The sequence below is a fragment of the Pseudoliparis swirei genome, chromosome 17, assembly GCF_029220125.1.
Source record: "Pseudoliparis swirei isolate HS2019 ecotype Mariana Trench chromosome 17, NWPU_hadal_v1, whole genome shotgun sequence".
In the NCBI taxonomy this organism is placed as follows: domain Eukaryota; kingdom Metazoa; phylum Chordata; class Actinopteri; order Perciformes; family Liparidae; genus Pseudoliparis; species Pseudoliparis swirei.
Window position 1 is genome coordinate 749019 of NC_079404.1, and position 17487 is coordinate 766505.

A 17487-nucleotide genomic window follows, 5' to 3' on the forward strand; every position below is an offset into this window, starting at 1 on the left:
AAAAACTAAAAGAGCGCACAATCTCCGCGGAGCTGCCGCGACGGCGACTGGACACAGCCGCGCCATCATGTAAATGTTTTAAATCTTGTGATATGTGAAGGTATGCGCTCTACCGAGTGCCCGTTCTAGTTTCCTGACGTGTTGATTAAGACAAAACTAATGCTCGTGTGTAAATCTCCTCAAGGAGCATAAACCCAAACACACCCAACATAACAAGCAATAACAACCTCTGACTCACTTTAGAGTTTCTGCCCTGAAGTCGAAGCGAGCCATGGCCGGAGTTCTCTGTGTGGGAACGAGAAGGAGACCAGTTTCACTCTCACGACTCAATGTTATTATCATTATTTTACTCATTGAAGGAAAAGATGAAAAACACCCGCGTGGATGTTGACCCGTCCGACCCGTCCTGCCGCACGTCGTCAGGTGTGACGCGTGAAGAGGATCTGGAGTCGGCTCAGCGCTCCGTGTGACAGGTTCGCCGTGACTCTGACGCCACATGACGGGGCGCTCTCCGCTGCAGGCCCCTAAGCTCCTCCCTCGCTGTGGCTTCCTGCTTACAGAAGGATAAGACGCGGCGCTGCATCGTACCTCCACGCCCGACTTCCTCTTCTCCGCGTTGTCGGTGATGTTGAGCAGGTCTCCGAAGCGCTCGTTGGTGATGAACTGGTGGTGCGTGGGCACGATGCCCGTGTGCCGCCTGGACGCCGTGTCGGCCTCTTCCTGTTCCCGCTTCAGCCGCCGCTGCTCCTCCAAGATTTTCTGCCGGGAAACCAGACGGAGCTTCATCCTCTCCCACTCCCAGTGGTTACGTGTAAAATGTGATCTCCCCATTCACAACCCAGCTCCTCTTGGCGTAAAGGTTCACCTCTTTGTTCCCGTGGCGCCGCCGCAGCACTTCATCCGGGCTCTCGCCGAGCACTGGGGACGAGTCTGAAACAGAGACGGGAGGGAGATTACGCCGTGAAGCATTTCCTCCCGTTGCAACCTCAAGGCAAACACAACCGAAAGAATAACACGTGTCAAATAGAAGATGGTGATATTGCAGTCAATTCCTCAATTCCAAAGAATAGAATCATAGAAACATACCATAAACACAACGACGCATGCTTTCTGAATGAACACCATACCAAAGCACACACACACATCCACAGAGCCAAATGTATTCCCACATGCAGAGGAATGACCACAGGATGACCGATGTGTTCATGGAACTCAACAGACGGTATGGAACCTACAAAAGAATAAACACGACATCATGGTTCGACCGATCGACCAATCGGCATTCACGAGTCTGCTGAGGCTTCACCTTGTGTACACTAGTCACATGACTTCAGGACTGAGTTTGCTCCCCACCTGAGATGTTCCATTCCGCTGTGAGAGAGCAGGGACTAAAGCTTTCATCGTGGGAGGATGAAAGACGGCAGATTGTTCCCAAAAAGAAACAACAGAAGTAAAGGTGGTGAGACATCAGTTTGAGAGAGCGTATGCAACGTCATGGATCCTGCTTAACCATCGCAGAGGGATCCTAGCTTTAGGGAAGGCGTTGTTTCCTTCAGGCTCTCATGGTGGATCACAACCCTCTGCGTTGTGTTGTCCAGGACGGCTCCTGGCATACAACTCAAATCTGATGTCACCAGGAGGAATGTGTGTGTATACGTTACCACGAGCAGAACCGGGATTCATTCACAGTGAAATGAGGAGCACCAAGCAGCACACTGACACAATGAGATGGAGGCTCCCCTGTCACTTTGTAAACACACCACACAGACTAAAGATGGAGGGCGGCGACGTCGCTTTGTGGAGAAAAGGGGACACAAAGGTGAAGAGAGAGAGCGGAGATAAATGAGTAACCACAGAGAGGGGTGAGAGGTGACGGTGGGGAAGGGATGGAGATAGCCACCTCTGCGGTGCGGCGGCTGCAGGAGGTTCCCGTTGGCGTCCGAGCCCCGCCCGTTACTCAGGGGGTCAATGTGGCCTTCGTCTGCGTTACTCAGCCTCTCCAGGACCTCCAGGGAGGACAGGCGGCGCGGGATCAGAGGCCTGGGCTCAGGAGACACGGCGCCGGGCGTCACCTTCGTGGCCAGCGCGCTCCTCCGACTCGGCTGGCTCTGCAGGTTCTTCCGTAGCCTGAAGGGAGCCGGGCCCATGAGGAAGAGGTTCCCGGGCAGCGTGGCCTTCCTCTCCGGCGGCGGCAGCCTCTCCTGTCGGGTGGAGGCCTGCTGCCGCTCGTGCCGCCGGATGGTGGTGAAGCGGGTGTAAGAGGCGGGGCACGAGCCTTTGCACTTGCTGGGTTGGAGGAGGAGTTGATGGTCCAGGTGGTGGTGTTGGGGGTGGTGGTGCAGAGGCGATCCTGTAAGCAGGGCAGGAGGACTTTGGGATCCACCCACGTGCTGGTGGTTCAGTTCTGGGGAACCGTGACTGAAGATCCGCTCGATCTCGGCCTCAGTGTTGGGGGGGGAGTCAGTCCTGACCTTGTGTCTGACCTCTGGTGACTCCTCCTCCTCCCCACAGCTCCTGCCGTCCACCGGGGAGCAGGCTTCTCTCCGGGTGCTGCCAGCTACCAAAAGTGACTCGGCCGACACGGCAGAGGCCCTGTAGAGGTGGGCGGGGCTGTGGGCGGGGCTGTGGGCGGAGCCGGAGTACAGGGTGGGCAGGGAGGAGGAGCGGCAGGGCGCCGAGGCGGACCGCCGGATGATCACCTCAAACTCGTTGACCCGCGACGACACCGCCGCCCGCGGAACGCCGGCCCCGTCGTCCGCCTCTGACCTCTCGCCCTCGCCGGCCTTCGTCTTCTCAAAGCGAGACGCCATGCCGCGGACGCCGCGCCCGGCCGGGCCGGGCCGCTGGATGCGATGCATGGTCCTGTACAGGCCGGAGAAGTCGGCCGCGCTCCTCCTGATGGCGGGGGAGACGTTCCTGAGGCCGTCCCCGCACTCGGAGCCGGACTCCGAGGCCGAGCGGCGCCCGCCCTCCCCGCGCGGCGGGCCCGCGTACAGATCCTCGCAGCTGTGAGCCTTCGGGGGCCCGGCGGCTCGAGTCCGGCCGCGCTCCTCGCCGTCGCCGCTGGGCGGCAGCGGCTTGGGCTTGAATTTAGAGGGCAGGATTTGGGGGATGCGGGCTTTGGCAGCAGAGGGAGGCTTCATACTCTGACACTGGAGGCCTATCGCACTACCGGCAAGAGTCGATGGACCGTTTACAGAGGAGCAGGGTGAAACTATACAGCCATTCCCACCTTTATAATCCACTGGCAAGCATGCAGGACAACAGAATAAACAACATATTAGATTACAATGGGCACAGGGTCACACACACTCAAACAGTCAGGCACATTTCTAAAGAGGAACCGGATGCCTTGTGCATCCAGTCAGAGACTCGATGCACAAGGATATCGACCGACTGTCAGCCGTGTTATTGTTGTCACAGAAACACGTGGGACATAAAGTGTTAAGACAGCAATATGAGATGTTATGTGATGTTGGAGGTCGTTTAGGAATTCTTCCCACTGACTGCAGTATCAGGACATTTAAAACAAAAAGATAAAAGACACAAACAACACGTTGCAGTTTGTTTTCATTCACGCGTCACATGACCTCCTGCACACGGTGGACGCTCCTCCACCACACGGCGTGGACACAGAGGGCATCGTGGCCGTCAGACCTGACTGTCACATTCCCCCCCCCCCCCCCCGGCCATGCTTCAGACCTCTCACTGACAGCTGACTCATGCCTCCCCCGTCCCTCCTGTTTATCTCACTTCTCATCCATCCCCTCTCTGGAGTCTTGCCCTCAGCCTGCCTAGCGACCGGCGGATCACAACTGGAGCAAGAGGTGGTTGTGGTGTGTGTGTGTGTGTGTGTGTGTGTGTGTGGGGGGGGTTAAACTCTCCAAGGTTAGCTTCCATCGACTTAGCGAGACAACCTCTCTCCCTCCGTGAGTTTTCCAAAGCAGATGGCCGGCACACTTTGATGAAAACATCCACGGCATCAATAATAAATCAAAAGCTGGCGGGGGAATGAACGCTGCGAGGTGATTGGTCGATGCCGCGAGGTCTGAGAGCAAAGACAACGTAACTAGAAACACATGTCTCCCCGTCTGAGGCTTTGAGCGCGTCTGTAATTCACTCTGCCTCAGCAGGCCTTACACACACACACACACACACACACACACACAGACACACACACACACACACACACACACACACACACACACACACACACACACACACACACACACACACACACACACACACACACTCACACACACACACACACACACACACACACACACTCACACACACACACACACACACACACACACACACACACACACACACACACACACACACACACACACACACACACACACACACACACACACACACACACACACACACACACACACACACACACACACACACACACACACACACACACACACACACACACACACACACACACACACACAGACACACACACACACACACACACACACACACAGACACACACACACACACACACAGACACACAGACACACACACACACACACACAGACACACACACACACACACAGACACACACACAGACACACACACACACACACTCAGACACACACACTCACACACAGACACACACACACACACACACACACACACCGCGGCTGCTCTCCTACCTTTCGCCGAGGAGGAGGTGGCTTGGCGCTTGTTCAGGGCCCGTAGACCTTGCAAGGGGATGTCGCCGCCCTCCAGGACGCTCTTGTAAACATGGCGGTCGCATTCCGGCGCTCCGGGCTCGGCCGTGGACGATCCCCCGTCCTGCTCCACCTCGCTGTGGCCAGACTTGCTGCAGGAGCTAGACGGCGACGAGAGGAAACGCTGGTCAAACAGAGACTTATTCGGAGGGGTCGCGTTGCATGTTTTATTTTCAGGAGCCGTGGTGCGGTTGTGACTCTGGAGGTGCTGCTGGCCGACTGGGAGACAACACGACGGGGCAAAGAGAGACGGGGAGTCCATGTGGAGCCGGCTGGCCGCCTGTGTGAGTCCGGGGAGCATTCCCCCATGGTGCACCTGTACCGCTTCAGCTTTACTTCACGCTGCTCCCCGGCTCGTCTTCATCAAACAGAGAATCTCCCGCGTGATGAGACGACAACACCGACACGCCCCTTCACTCACGCTGGCTGAACAGAGGGCGACTATTTGAGCTCTCCTTCTTGTACATGCAGAGTAAAGCACATGTACGGCGACATTACTCTCCTTGTTCCTGCACCTCCACACAAGAAGCTCTTTCATGGCTGCTGACTGCAGAGACATTAAACGTGTTGGTTCTGGGTTACTTTCAAGAATTCACATGAACGCTACACAGGAAACGTGCAGGACGGGCGCCATGAGAGATTTAAGATATCCTGGGACGGTTGTGGTTAAATCAACAGACTGAACCTCCTGCAGGTTTACGGTCTCGACCAGCAGCCGATTACTGCGCTAGGACGACTGCCTGTTAGGGCGAGGCCGCTAAAACGATCCATCTCTGACAAATACATGGCGACACACAGGGTGTCTCACCCGTGTAATGTCGCGTATGGTTTAGCGTTTTACAAACAAATGACAGAGCGACTGTCTTCTTCTCAAAGTCTCTGATCTCAGACGCCAGAGGAAGACAGAGAACAACATCCTGCCCTGAACATGTGTGGCTCTGGAGGAAGTCACTTTATGACTTGACGTTTCCTTTGATCAGTGAGCGTGAGGAGCCTCCTTCCCCTCCCGATGAGCGACAGCCGGTGCGTTAACGAGCCGCGTCGGGATCTGTCTCCACGTCCTCGGCCGCGGTGACATAATGCGTGTAGCAGATGGAAAGTTCTGAGCGCAAATGGAGGGAGGAAGTTTATTTTCCCCCCGGACTGCGAGCGCGAGGCAGTCGCCGCGGCTCGGTCCTGAATTCCTCACATTTTATTACGCAAACGAAAATAGAAGACGTCAATCTCATAGGGACTAAAGCGCCGGGCGGCTCGGCTCCAGCCGGCATCCTCTTCCGCCAGGCGCTCGGCCGGGAGGAGATAACGGTTTTTAAGTTATGCGGCAGCTGGGCGAGTGCCCTGGATCCCAGTGACATCCAGGTTGCCGTCTTTAAATAAGTCCCCGCATAGCGGCCATGGCTCCCACCCTCCCGACACACGGCGTGGACGACGCACAGAGGACACGCTGTTCTGGGAGCTCGGGAAGCGGGAGCCCCCCCGCTGCTCCACCGGGTGGAGAGCGCGGACATCTCTCCCCATAACGGGCCTTAGATAATCACCCGCATGCTGGAAGGGAGGAGAGCTGAGAGCCGGAGCCCTGGAACAACTTACTACTGCTGCAGGTCGGAGGCAGCTTCCAGGGGGCTGAACGCGGGGGCGCTCTGCAACAAACCAAACAAAGAAGTCATTGATAGATCCACAGGAAGCTCTCCTCCAGCGGGAGCACGAGCCGCAGGCCGCTCTCTCTTCTGGTCCTCGGCGCTCCGGGTTCTGGGTCTCGAGCGGCCGGTTCTCAGCTTCTCCGCACTGGGCTGGACATGGAGGAGTAAGCGTGTGTTTTGGCCAGCATGCAAGTTGGAGAAAACAAGCGGCAGTGGGAAGAGGGGAGGGGGAACGGGCGGGTGGGCGTGCATCGGTCAGGGGGCACCCACGCGGGGGGAGGGGGCTGTCACCGGCTCAGCCAATGGGCTGCTGTCTCCCAGTGAAGCTTCTCTTTTGTCTGGTATTGAGTCACTCTCATTACCACCGGACCAGACCGGGGACAATCAACCAGCTGGTGCTGCAAGCAGGCCCAATTACACACACACACACACACACACACTCGATCTCACACACTTAAAGAGACAAAAAGAGACACAAATGCTAATTGACGAAGCAAATAATAGTCAAATGAAGTCATTATAACAAGTTGTAGAACATGAAGGCAGAAACAAACAGAGAGTGGATAATGAAGGCGCAGTGAGGTCGTGTCTCCACAGGGCCTCAGTGTGGTGAATGGTTTGGGGACAACTAATTTTAGCCCCCTGTTTCTGTTGCTCCCCTCTCTTCAGACGTCACAGCAGGTAAAAATAACGGATGTGACACGGCGCACTATGAATAAGAGCGCAAGTGTTGTTTGCAAATACGATTGCACAATCCCCGAGCGTCCGCTCGCACGCGGGCGAGGAGCATTCTCCACCGCGCCGTCACAACATGCCTCGACACTTAGTTGCCGGGGCAGGATGATCATTTATAACCTTTCAGAATAAAGGCCTATCTTTGTCTATTTATAAAGACAAATGTTCCATGTCCACTCGGGGAACACGGCGGTGAATAATCTACAGCTTGCCCTCGCCACGTCAAATCTGATATCAGGGGGAGAAGAGTGTCCTCTTGCACCCGGGGTAATCGGGCTAATACACACACACACACACACAGACAGACACAGACACACACAGACACACACAAACAAACACACACAGACAGACAGACACAGACACACACACACCATCAGTGGAAAGTAAACAGGAAACAAGCATGGAAGCTTATCTGGAGTAAAGGAATGGCATCTTAATCTGATTATTTACCAGACGCGTGATTAGTGTCACAGTTTATGTGAACCTCTCTTTATTTAAAGGAGGAAAACTAATCCCACACTTATCAGATTACTGCGTGGGACGTTTCCTTCCCAATAGTGAAAGAAAAAGGAAGATGGAGGAAGAGAGTGTAAAAACACGAGATGCCAACAGCGGCGTGAACGAAGCGGTGAGGATGAAGCTGGTGAAGCTGGTGGAGCTGGTGGAGCTGGTGGAGCTGGTGAAGCTGGTGAAGCTGGTGGAGCTGGTGAAGCTGGTGAAGCTGGTGAAGCTGGTGAAGCTGGTGGTGCTCATGGAGCTGGTGGAGCTGGTGGTGCTCATGGAGCTGGTGAAGCTGGTGGAGCTGGTGGAGCTGGTGGAGCTGGTGTAGCTGGTGGTGCTCATGGAGCTGGTGGAGCTGGTGAAGCTGGTGAAGCTGGTGGTGCTCATGGAGCTGGTGAAGCTGGTGAAGCTGGTGGAGCTGGTGAAGCTGGTGAAGCTGGTGAAGCTGGTGAAGCTGGTGGTGCTCATGGAGCTGGTGGAGCTGGTGGTGCTCATGGAGCTGGTGAAGCTGGTGGAGCTGGTGGAGCTGGTGGAGCTGGTGGAGCTGGTGAAGCTGGTGAAGCTGGTGAAGCTGGTGGTGCTCATGGAGCTGGTGGAGCTGGTGGTGCTCATGGAGCTGGTGAAGCTGGTGGAGCTGGTGGAGCTCATGGAGCTGGTGTAGCTGGTGGTGCTCATGGAGCTGGTGGAGCTGGTGAAGCTGGTGAAGCTGGTGGTGCTCATGGAGCTGGTGGAGCTGGTGAAGCTGGTGGAGCTGGTGAAGCTGGTGGTGCTCATGGAGCTGGTGGTGCTGGTGGAGCTGGTGGAGCTGGTGGTGCTGGTGGAGCTGGTGAAGCTGGTGGTGCTGGTGGAGCTGGTGAAGCTGGTGAAGCTGGTGAAGCTGGTGAAGCTGGTGAAGCTGGTGGAGCTGGTGGTGCTGGTGGTGCTCATGGAGCTGGTGGAGCTGGTGGAGCTGGTGAAGCTGGTGGTGCTCATGGAGCTGGTGGAGCTGGTGGTGCTGGTGGTGCTGGTGAAGCTGGTGGAGCTGGTGGAGCTGGTGGAGCTGGTGGTGCTCATGGAGCTGGTGGAGCTGGTGGAGCTGGTGAAGCTGGTGGTGCTCATGGAGCTGGTGGAGCTGGTGGTGCTCATGGAGCTGGTGGAGCTGGTGGAGCTGGTGGAGCTGGTGGTGCTGGTGGAGCTGGTGGAGCTGGTGGAGCTGGTGGAGCTGGTGAAGCTGGTGAAGCTGGTGGTGCTCATGGAGCTGGTGGAGCTGGTGGAGCTGGTGAAGCTGGTGGTGCTCATGGAGCTGGTGGAGCTGGTGAAGCTGGTGGAGCTGGTGGTGCTGGTGGAGCTGGTGGAGCTGGTGGAGCTGGTGGAGCTGGTGGAGTTCACGGGGCGCCGGTGACTCTGTTTCTACAACCTTCTTCTGCGTGCCGTTTCCTAACAGGTGTCCCCGGCCACCCGGCCGCTTTCATATTCAAAATAGCGATCATGAGTAGGTCATGGTCACATGAATCTCATTCTTTCCAGCACCTTATTTGTGTTGATGTGTACCGGTGAAAACAAACAGCTCCCCCAGTGAGAGGGGCCGGTTAGAGCCGGTTAGAGCCCCGCCCCCCTCTCATCTCTGCGAAACGCTTAAAGGTAAAGGCCAAGTGTGGAGCAGAGGTTAAATATGAACGCACAATGAGCTGGAGGGCTTACAGAGTCGCCTCCTTTAGAATCAGGGGTCGGGGGGGGGGGGGATGTAACTCAGCAGCCCCCCCCCCCCCCGTCTGCACATGCTCCCCATGTTGAGTCATGGGGGGGGGGGCAGGAGGCTCTTCCTGAACCATAACTAAGTGTGGCCCCCTCTACCTCCAGCCAGCCACCATCACTGGCTTATGTTTGACCATCAGGAGGACCCTCACTGTGAGGACACACAGATTCTCACCCAGTGGCTGTGAGGTGATGTAATGGTGATGTAATGATGATGTAATGATGATCGGACGGGATGAAGAGGAAGAGACATGATGAGAGCCGCGTAGGATGACCTGATGTGTGACTTGCACTCAGCCCTTTAGAGGTATTTAGCTGGCTAATGAGCGGCGTGAGCCACAAGAGGGCCGGCAGGACGACGTCGATCGGAGGAACTTTTCATCCCGTCGAGTATTACGACTTCATTAGTGGAAGTGGTTCGTTTAAAGGGTACCTGTAGTGCAAAACAATATGTAGCCAGATCAAAAGATAATGTGTTTCTAAAGGTTATTCATGCACTGACGGTCCAGTATTCAATAACAATACGTAGTTTAGGCTGTTCAAAGTCCTCAACTCCGACATGCGACAGTGCACTGGAGCTTGAATATGTCGCGGGTGGTGTGACGTCAGATTGTTGATAGATCGACAGCCAGCCACAGCGGATGTGTTCAGATAACAATATAAACAACGTCGAGCGCTCGCAAACAAATGCTGAGAGATTGATTATATGGACGATGAAAGATTGTCTGATTCAGCAACTGGATACTTGTTTGAACCATTAAAAGCAGACTATCCCCATTTAGTGAATTGTGACAGCGATGATAGCGATGATTCTGATGAAGTTGATGCCGAAGGACCGCCGGTCCAGATGCTTCACCGTGCGGACCGTGCACGCAAGTCGGCGGACGTTTGGTGCAGTTGTGGGAAATGTGTGCCACAGAAAACAGACATAGAGTGCATTTGTTGTAAAGAGCACGAACTTATGTCCGATGATATAGCAGGGCTCTCAAGTTTTGAAGACAGGCAAGCGTGAGATTTCCATCAGCACCCGATACAGCTGACTGTTGCGCGCCGCATCGAACCGAAAAGAGTTGTCGACGGGGTTGCTAGTGACTATTTCTACTCAACAATCGATCGGCGTATTGAGCACCCCTGCATTCAAGCATTAAATAGCCGAGAGGTTTTTTCAGCGTGAGGAATTAGATGTGTGGCGGGAGTGCGTGAGATAAGACCGAAATGCGTGAGTCTCACGCTCAATGCGTGAGACTTGAGAGCCCTGATAGTGTCATTAGACCTCATCTGCTTCACACAAAAGAGTGAGCTTGATAGCTACATGGCGCATAAGCCAGCGCTGGAGATGTCTTTCATTGATGCAATGTTCGGCCCACATGTTCGGGGGTGCTAGTGACTTTTTCTTTGCTCCGTCCGTCCCGATGCGCGCAAACCGGTGTCGGGAGCTCCGCGGCGCACGAGACGGCGGGCAGAGGACTGTCAGAGCAACACGTAGAGACAGAAATGACGTGCTTCTGCTGTAATGTGGCGCTATAGAGAAAGTGACAGGGGGGCGGGCCAATTTTTTTTAATGTCATGCGATCTACCAATACTACGCCGCGATCGACTGGCAGGTCGCCACGATCGACGTATTGAGCACCCCTGATATAGATTGTGTAATTCTTGAGGCCACCGATCTATCCCAAGAAGCAACGCGTGTAGAAGTGGCTCCGGATTGGCTGAATTCCTTTCAACGACTCTACGTCATAGTTAGCTTTGAGCTGGAGTAAATAACTAGCAAAATGGCTGCGCCCACGGACTCGGAATGTTGACAAAGAAATGTAAATCCTCGGGCTATGCGTGACTTGTTGACAATAGCGGCGGGGTAAATATGATTTATTTGATGCGCCGAATGGATGTAGCACGTTGTTATTTTGCACTACAGGTACCCTTTAACGCTGGGCGCTGTGGCTTCTTGCAGACTTCCAACCGGATCCCTCCAGCGAGCGAATGCCGATACGTCAATCAGACTCTCGATGAGCCGGAGTGTCCGCCGGGCCTCGAGGTCAAACGCTACGCAGACCCGGCGCTGCTTTCGGAGTGACTTTGACATTAAAGAGGAGCCATCCTTCAAGCCGAGAGCATCTGGCAAACCTCCCGGCCGCCAGGAGCCCGAGAGGCTCGCCCTCCTGCGCACAGACACCGGGCTGCAGCCGGGCGTGACCTCGTGCGACCGACAGCGAGGGGAACCGACGCCTGCCGGGAGGCTCGTCCGGTGCCGGCAGGCGCCTCGACGCGCCCGTTTGGGTATTTTGGTAAACGTGCCAGATAGCAGTCGCGGCAATTATTATTATCCTGGAGCCGAATGCTCGCGAGGACCGCAGACTGAAGAGAGACTCCTGGATGAGTCACCGGCCGCACGAGCTGCCACGCTCTCGGCATGGAGTCACCGGCATGGGAGAAGAACCGCCAGGAGGGGCGGCGATGACTCAAAACTGATTTAAATAGATAGGTTATCAACGCTGCCCGACGACAACACGGACAACCAAAGCACGAACAATACAACTATATTAAATATCTGACTTGCCGCAGCTCACATAATGAGACAGCTTTCTGAGAGCTGAGAGACTTTTGAAGAAGACAACAATAGATCTGTTTTAGACCCGGGGGTTAAACGTCCTTCCAACGCGTGTGAGGTGATGACGAGGATGACGAGCAGTCAAACCGCCGATGGGAAGACATCCAACAACGGTTTGAAGAAACAGAGTTTATGATGAAAAGGTGTGCAGACGTCGCCCTCATCAAGCAACGCTGTGGGACACATGGTAGTACATTTAGTTCACATCACCTCTTATGTGCAGGATCAACACATCCATGACTCAGGAGGAGCCGACAGACAGCTGGTTTTAGGAACAGGGATGTTATCACATGCAGGAAAACACCGTCACTTAAAGACAGCGGCCACTTACCGCGTCGTCAAACTCCATCTCTGAAAAGAATTTATACCAAGGCTCATTCTCTAAATCTACATCTTCTGGATTTACATCCTGAGTCTAGGGGCATGGCAACAAGAGGAGAAAGACAAAGAGAAGACAGTTCAGACAGAATACACACACACCAGGTCACGACAGCGTCGCAGCACATCGGGCTGCCCGCTGGAGGGTTCAAGGACTGTGTGTTCACGGCCATTCAAGTTATAGTTTCACACGTGGATCCTTTACTGGAGAAGTCTGTCAACATGAAGCCGCGGCCAGCCGCCAGTTAGCTTAGCACGAAGAAACTAAGGAACACTGTCACCAGTCTTTATGCTAAGCTAAGCTCAGTAGTGGCTGGCTCTAGCTTTATATTTACTGGACATGAGAGTGGTATCTACTCATCAGAGTAGAAAGTAAATAAGTATATATTACCCACAAAATCAGATTACATTCACATGAATAAAGTTACGGTTACTTACTGAACGTTCAGGTTTGATTAACCAAAAACATTTAAAATGTACATGTATGCATTCAGGTAATACATACAAAATATGACCCCCAGGAAAGTAGACCGCATATTAATTGTTTTCATTTCATTCGAATCGGCCGAGCAACGCTGACGACGAACAGAACATGCAAGGAGACGTAGGAGAACATCTTTAAAAAGACATATTCACATCCGGGCTGGTGACCCATCGTTCAGCCCAGAGGAGAACAAAACCGCAGCAACGGAGGCTGGATAACAGCCGGTCTGTCGCCTCCCAGAACTCTCTCACGATGTATCTGCTGGGATCAGACGGCCACGAGCCGGATGTCAGCGAAGACGAGCAGTCGTTACATCATCATCTTCTTCACGATACAAATCCTACCGGCTAAATGCACGCGCTCTCCTTTCGGTAAATATTACACCGTGGGTCTCGGGAGCAGCTGCCAATTATCTATTTTCTGGAACAAAGCTCGTCATCTAAAGACCTCAAGGACTCAGAGAAGCCGCGCCATTGGACGGGGCGCACGCCGCCGCGGCTGGAGCCCCGAGTGGAGCGGAGCGCTACACCCCCCTCCGGGAAACACCGGCAGGATCCATGTTTTGCGCCTGGATCCTTTTCACGCCGATCCGACCCAATCACCTCAAATTGAAGACGGGGAGTCAGCGGCTCTCCCTCCCCCCTCCCCTCCCCCGGCAGGAGCGTCTGTCAGCGCAACAGGACACCCTCCAGGGACGTGGCGCACATGGCGATTGAGTCTACGTCGCTAGTGAGGCTGCCACCCGGGAGCTTCGGTGCAGCGGTGGAGGGTGGGGGTGTGGGGGGGGGGCAGCTTACACAGACATGCACACCGACAGGAGGAGGCGGGCGGCGGGCGTACCGTTCTCTCCAGCTTCAGCACCGACGACTTCCCCGGCTCGTACTCAAAGATGCTCCTGGGCTCGGCGCGATACTTCCTGGTGTCCACCTTCTTATCCGGGGGCTCCCACTCGTTCCTGTTGGAGGGGAGGGGCGGGGGAGAAGAGAGCCGATCCTTATCAAGTAGTCTCCATGGCAACCAGCATACGGGCTAAGATATTATTTAGCTCCTGCCCTCGCGCTCCCTCTAATGACGATGTGGAAACAATCCACGGCTCAGTAACTCGATAAGCAAAACAAGATCAGAGCCAGAGACACGAAGCAGAGAGCAGCATTTCCTGGGAGAACGTCTTCCAGGAACAGATAAGCATCACGTGGTAAAGGACCACAGTGAGACTCGAGGAGGAGACGCAGCTATTCACTCTCCTTCAGATTACATGCATTTCTGAGGGTCAAGAGCAGCATTTCTTTTTCTTTTTTACAGAGACATGCCCGGCAGCATAAGCCCCGAGGAAAGAGGAAGGCCTCCACATGTCATCTGCAGCTCTAGTTTATCCTCCATCACCTGTCCTCCTTCATTTGGATTTGGCTCTCGACGGAGGCGGTCGCACTTTTCTCCCCCTCTCCTCCCCATGACCTTCCCCTCCCTGCTTGGCTCTCTCGTCATGTCTTGTCTGTCTCTATACTTGTGAGACTCTCTCCGCATCGCTCTTCGAACTAAAAACCATGGACGTAATCAACTGGTCCTTAAACGCAATTGACACCATCTTCTCGACGAGAAGCTCGGGTTCGGGGAACCTGCCTGTCCTGCGGGACGAATGTTGCTGGATACACGATGGACGCGTGGGCGTGGCGGGTCTTGTGCCTAGCACCACTCTCCGTGGAGGCGTGAAGACATCTACCTATTCGGAACTTTGATTACAGGATTTCTGCTGTTTGGATTTGGCGCTGCCCTGGTTTATCGGAAAATTAAGGAAACGGTGACAGCCGTTAAAAGCTAAGGCTGCCCGACATGATTGACGCGTTGGGCAGAGTTGTTGGCACTCAGACTTTGGCATTAAACCGTCAGAATGACAACATCGTGGAGAAGCTGACGGCTCTGCAAATGAAATTGGATCGATTTGAAATCCTATTGGCAAACGGGAGGAACGTGGAAGAATAGTGGGTGCGCAAAACTGAATTGCAGCTACTGGAAGACCAAACAATCCCAATCTTATCTACTTTCGGCTCCCTCTACCAGGACGGGCCCAAGGCCGTGACTGGAATAACAACTCTCCCGAAGATCACTGAAGCGAGACTCTCTCATTCCCATTCCCTTCCCCCTATCCACAGACACCTGTGGTTGTTTTCTCCCCAGGCCCCTTCAAGGCCATCTCCATGGCAACGACCATCTTGTGGCCTGAGAACTTTGTCTGTTGTGGACTGGGGGAGGACGATACACCGGGCCATTCACACACGAACTTAACAAACTGAAATGCACTCACTACCCCCCCCCCCCATCCCACGCCTTCGCCTGCTTTGCCCCCCCAGGGGACAGGACGGGGTCTGCGTCCGGCGCCGTGACGGCGATGGACCGGGCTGGCTGCTTGTCGGTGCTGGTTACCTTCTGCCCCCAATGACGGGGCTATCGCCCAATCTTTGGATTACCTCCCCTCCCCCCCTTCCTACTCGTTGCAAGTCATGTCTAAGATGTATGTGCTTATGTGCAATGGTGTTTTTGTTTCTCCTGCTCACACTGTACCTCTAGGGGCATAGTCGGGGTGGCTTTTTCTTTTTCTCGCCTCTCTTCCCTCATGTTATGCTGTCATCTTTCATCCACCCTTTCCTAGATGGCGCCGCGGACGGCGCCTCGGTGTCTTGGTGCGCGATTCTTGCACCTTCCGCCAAAAAAAGTTCCTCGTTTGTTTGTGTTTTTTTAATATGAACATTCTTTGGCAATAAACCTGTTTCTGATTCTGATTTCTGATTCTGATTCTGATTTCTGATCACTCCATCACTCAGACCATCTTTGTGTCAGTGCTGACATGTGTGTGTGTGTGTGTGTGTTTAGGGGGAGACTAATCACATATCCACTGGGAACACAGTAGTGGAACCACTGGGGACAAAATAAAATCAGGTTTTTAGTCACGCTGTAAATAAATAAAGAGCAACACAACAACGTGACACTGTGGGAACATGAGAGCTACATGAGAACTAAGAGATACATGAGAGCTACATGAGAACTAAGAGCTACATGAGAGCTACATGAGAACTAAGAGCTACATGAGAGCTACATGAGAACTAAGAGCTACATGAGAGCTACATGAGAGCTACATGAGAACTAAGAGCTACATGAGAGCTTCATGAGAACTAAGAGCTACATGAGAGCTACATGAGAACTAAGAGCTACATGAGAGCTACATGAGAACTAAGAGCTACATGAGAACTAAGAGCTACATGAGAACTAAGAGCTACATGAGAGCTACATGAGAGCTAAGAGCTACATGAGAACTAAGAGCTACATGAGAGCTAAGAGCTACATGAGAACTAAGAGCTACATGAGAACTAAGAGCTACATGAGAGCTAAGAGCTACATGAGAGCTATATGAGAGCTAAGAGCTACATGAGAACTAAGAGCTACATGAGAGCTACATGAGAACTAAGAGCTACATGAGAACTAAGAGCTACATGAGAGCTAAGAGCTACATGAGAACTAAGAGCTACATGAGAACTAAGAGCTACATGAGAGCTAAGAGCTACATGAGAGCTAAGAGCTACATGAGAGCTATATGAGAGCTAAGAGCTACATGAGAACTAAGAGCTACATGAGAGCTACATGAGAGCTAAGAGCTACATGAGAACTAAGAGCTACATGAGAACTAAGAGCTACATGAGAGCTACATGAGAGCTAAGAGCTACATGAGAGCTACATGAGAACTAAGAGCTACATGAGAACTAAGAGCTACATGAGAGCTAAGAGCTACATGAGAGCTAGCTACATGAGAGCTACATGAAAGCTACATACGAGCTACCACTACAGACACTATTTTATATCCTATATGACACATACAAATGATTTGTATACTCAAATATTGTCTTGAGTTACTAACTGTTGAGGAACAAACATGTGCAGCACCGTGCTGCTGGACAACATATCGAAGGCCATACGGAGCAGTCGGAGCAGATGGAGGACGCTGACCTTTTGGCGGCGGGTCTGAGGGAGGAGGAGCGCGTCGGCACCGGCATCGACCGGCCTCTTGAATCCACCTCCATGTCGCTTTTTGAGCGCGGCACCGCTTTCGCTGAAGAACACAGGCACAACAATGTTGATGCATAAACGCTGCATGAATACTGATGATGCTGTTGTACATCAGTGAAAACACAAAATCCCAAACTCACCATCTTCCAAGTAACGGTAAGGAGTGGGACCATCATCTGAAAGAGGCGCAGACAACAACCAACAGGAAAGTCTGAAAACTTGTATCTCTCTGAAAAGTAATGAATATAGCCCCGCACTAAATAATGCACGAGGCATTAAACACCTTCCATTAGGCCGAGCCCTACAGGCTCACAGTCAAAGAGTGTCAACTCAAAGCACTTTACAGGAAGCATTACTGAGCTAAAAATGGGATGCAGGCATCGACGGGCATCGAGGCTCTGAATAAATTATGCAAAGCAAAGGAAAACAAAGTTGTGACAGATTTATCTGTATATTCTGACATGTACTGAACCACATCAGTCACAACCACACAAGGAGTACTGAGAGCTACTGAATCTTGTTAAACATTGATTGTTGAAGCAGGAAGCCGCCTTCCTCAGGCAGATGAGGGCGTTCATACTGCCTGAGGAACTCTACTCAGGGCAC

The 17487-nt window shown here is 53.3% G+C and overlaps 1 protein-coding gene across 3 annotated transcripts in view; it reads right to left on the reverse strand.

The window, feature by feature from the left end:
• Positions 1-17487, reverse strand: part of LOC130207655 (sorbin and SH3 domain-containing protein 1) — a 42645-nt gene that overhangs the window by 9560 nt on the left and 15598 nt on the right. For 2 of the 3 annotated variants that reach the window (XM_056436346.1, XM_056436347.1), the window contains exons 10-18: positions 17022-17057; positions 16822-16924; positions 13666-13780; positions 12295-12378; positions 6336-6385; positions 4668-4846; positions 866-930; positions 589-759; positions 239-285 (exon numbers count right to left, since the gene is read on the reverse strand). In XM_056436346.1, the coding sequence (XP_056292321.1) occupies positions 239-285; positions 589-759; positions 866-930; positions 4668-4846; positions 6336-6385; positions 12295-12378; positions 13666-13780; positions 16822-16924; positions 17022-17057 (850 nt within the window). Of the gene's footprint in view, positions 1-238; positions 286-588; positions 760-865; positions 931-1900; positions 3245-4667; positions 4847-6335; positions 6386-12294; positions 12379-13665; positions 13781-16821; positions 16925-17021; positions 17058-17487 lie in introns of all 3 variants that reach the window. The other variant, XM_056436348.1, reaches the window with a different exon arrangement.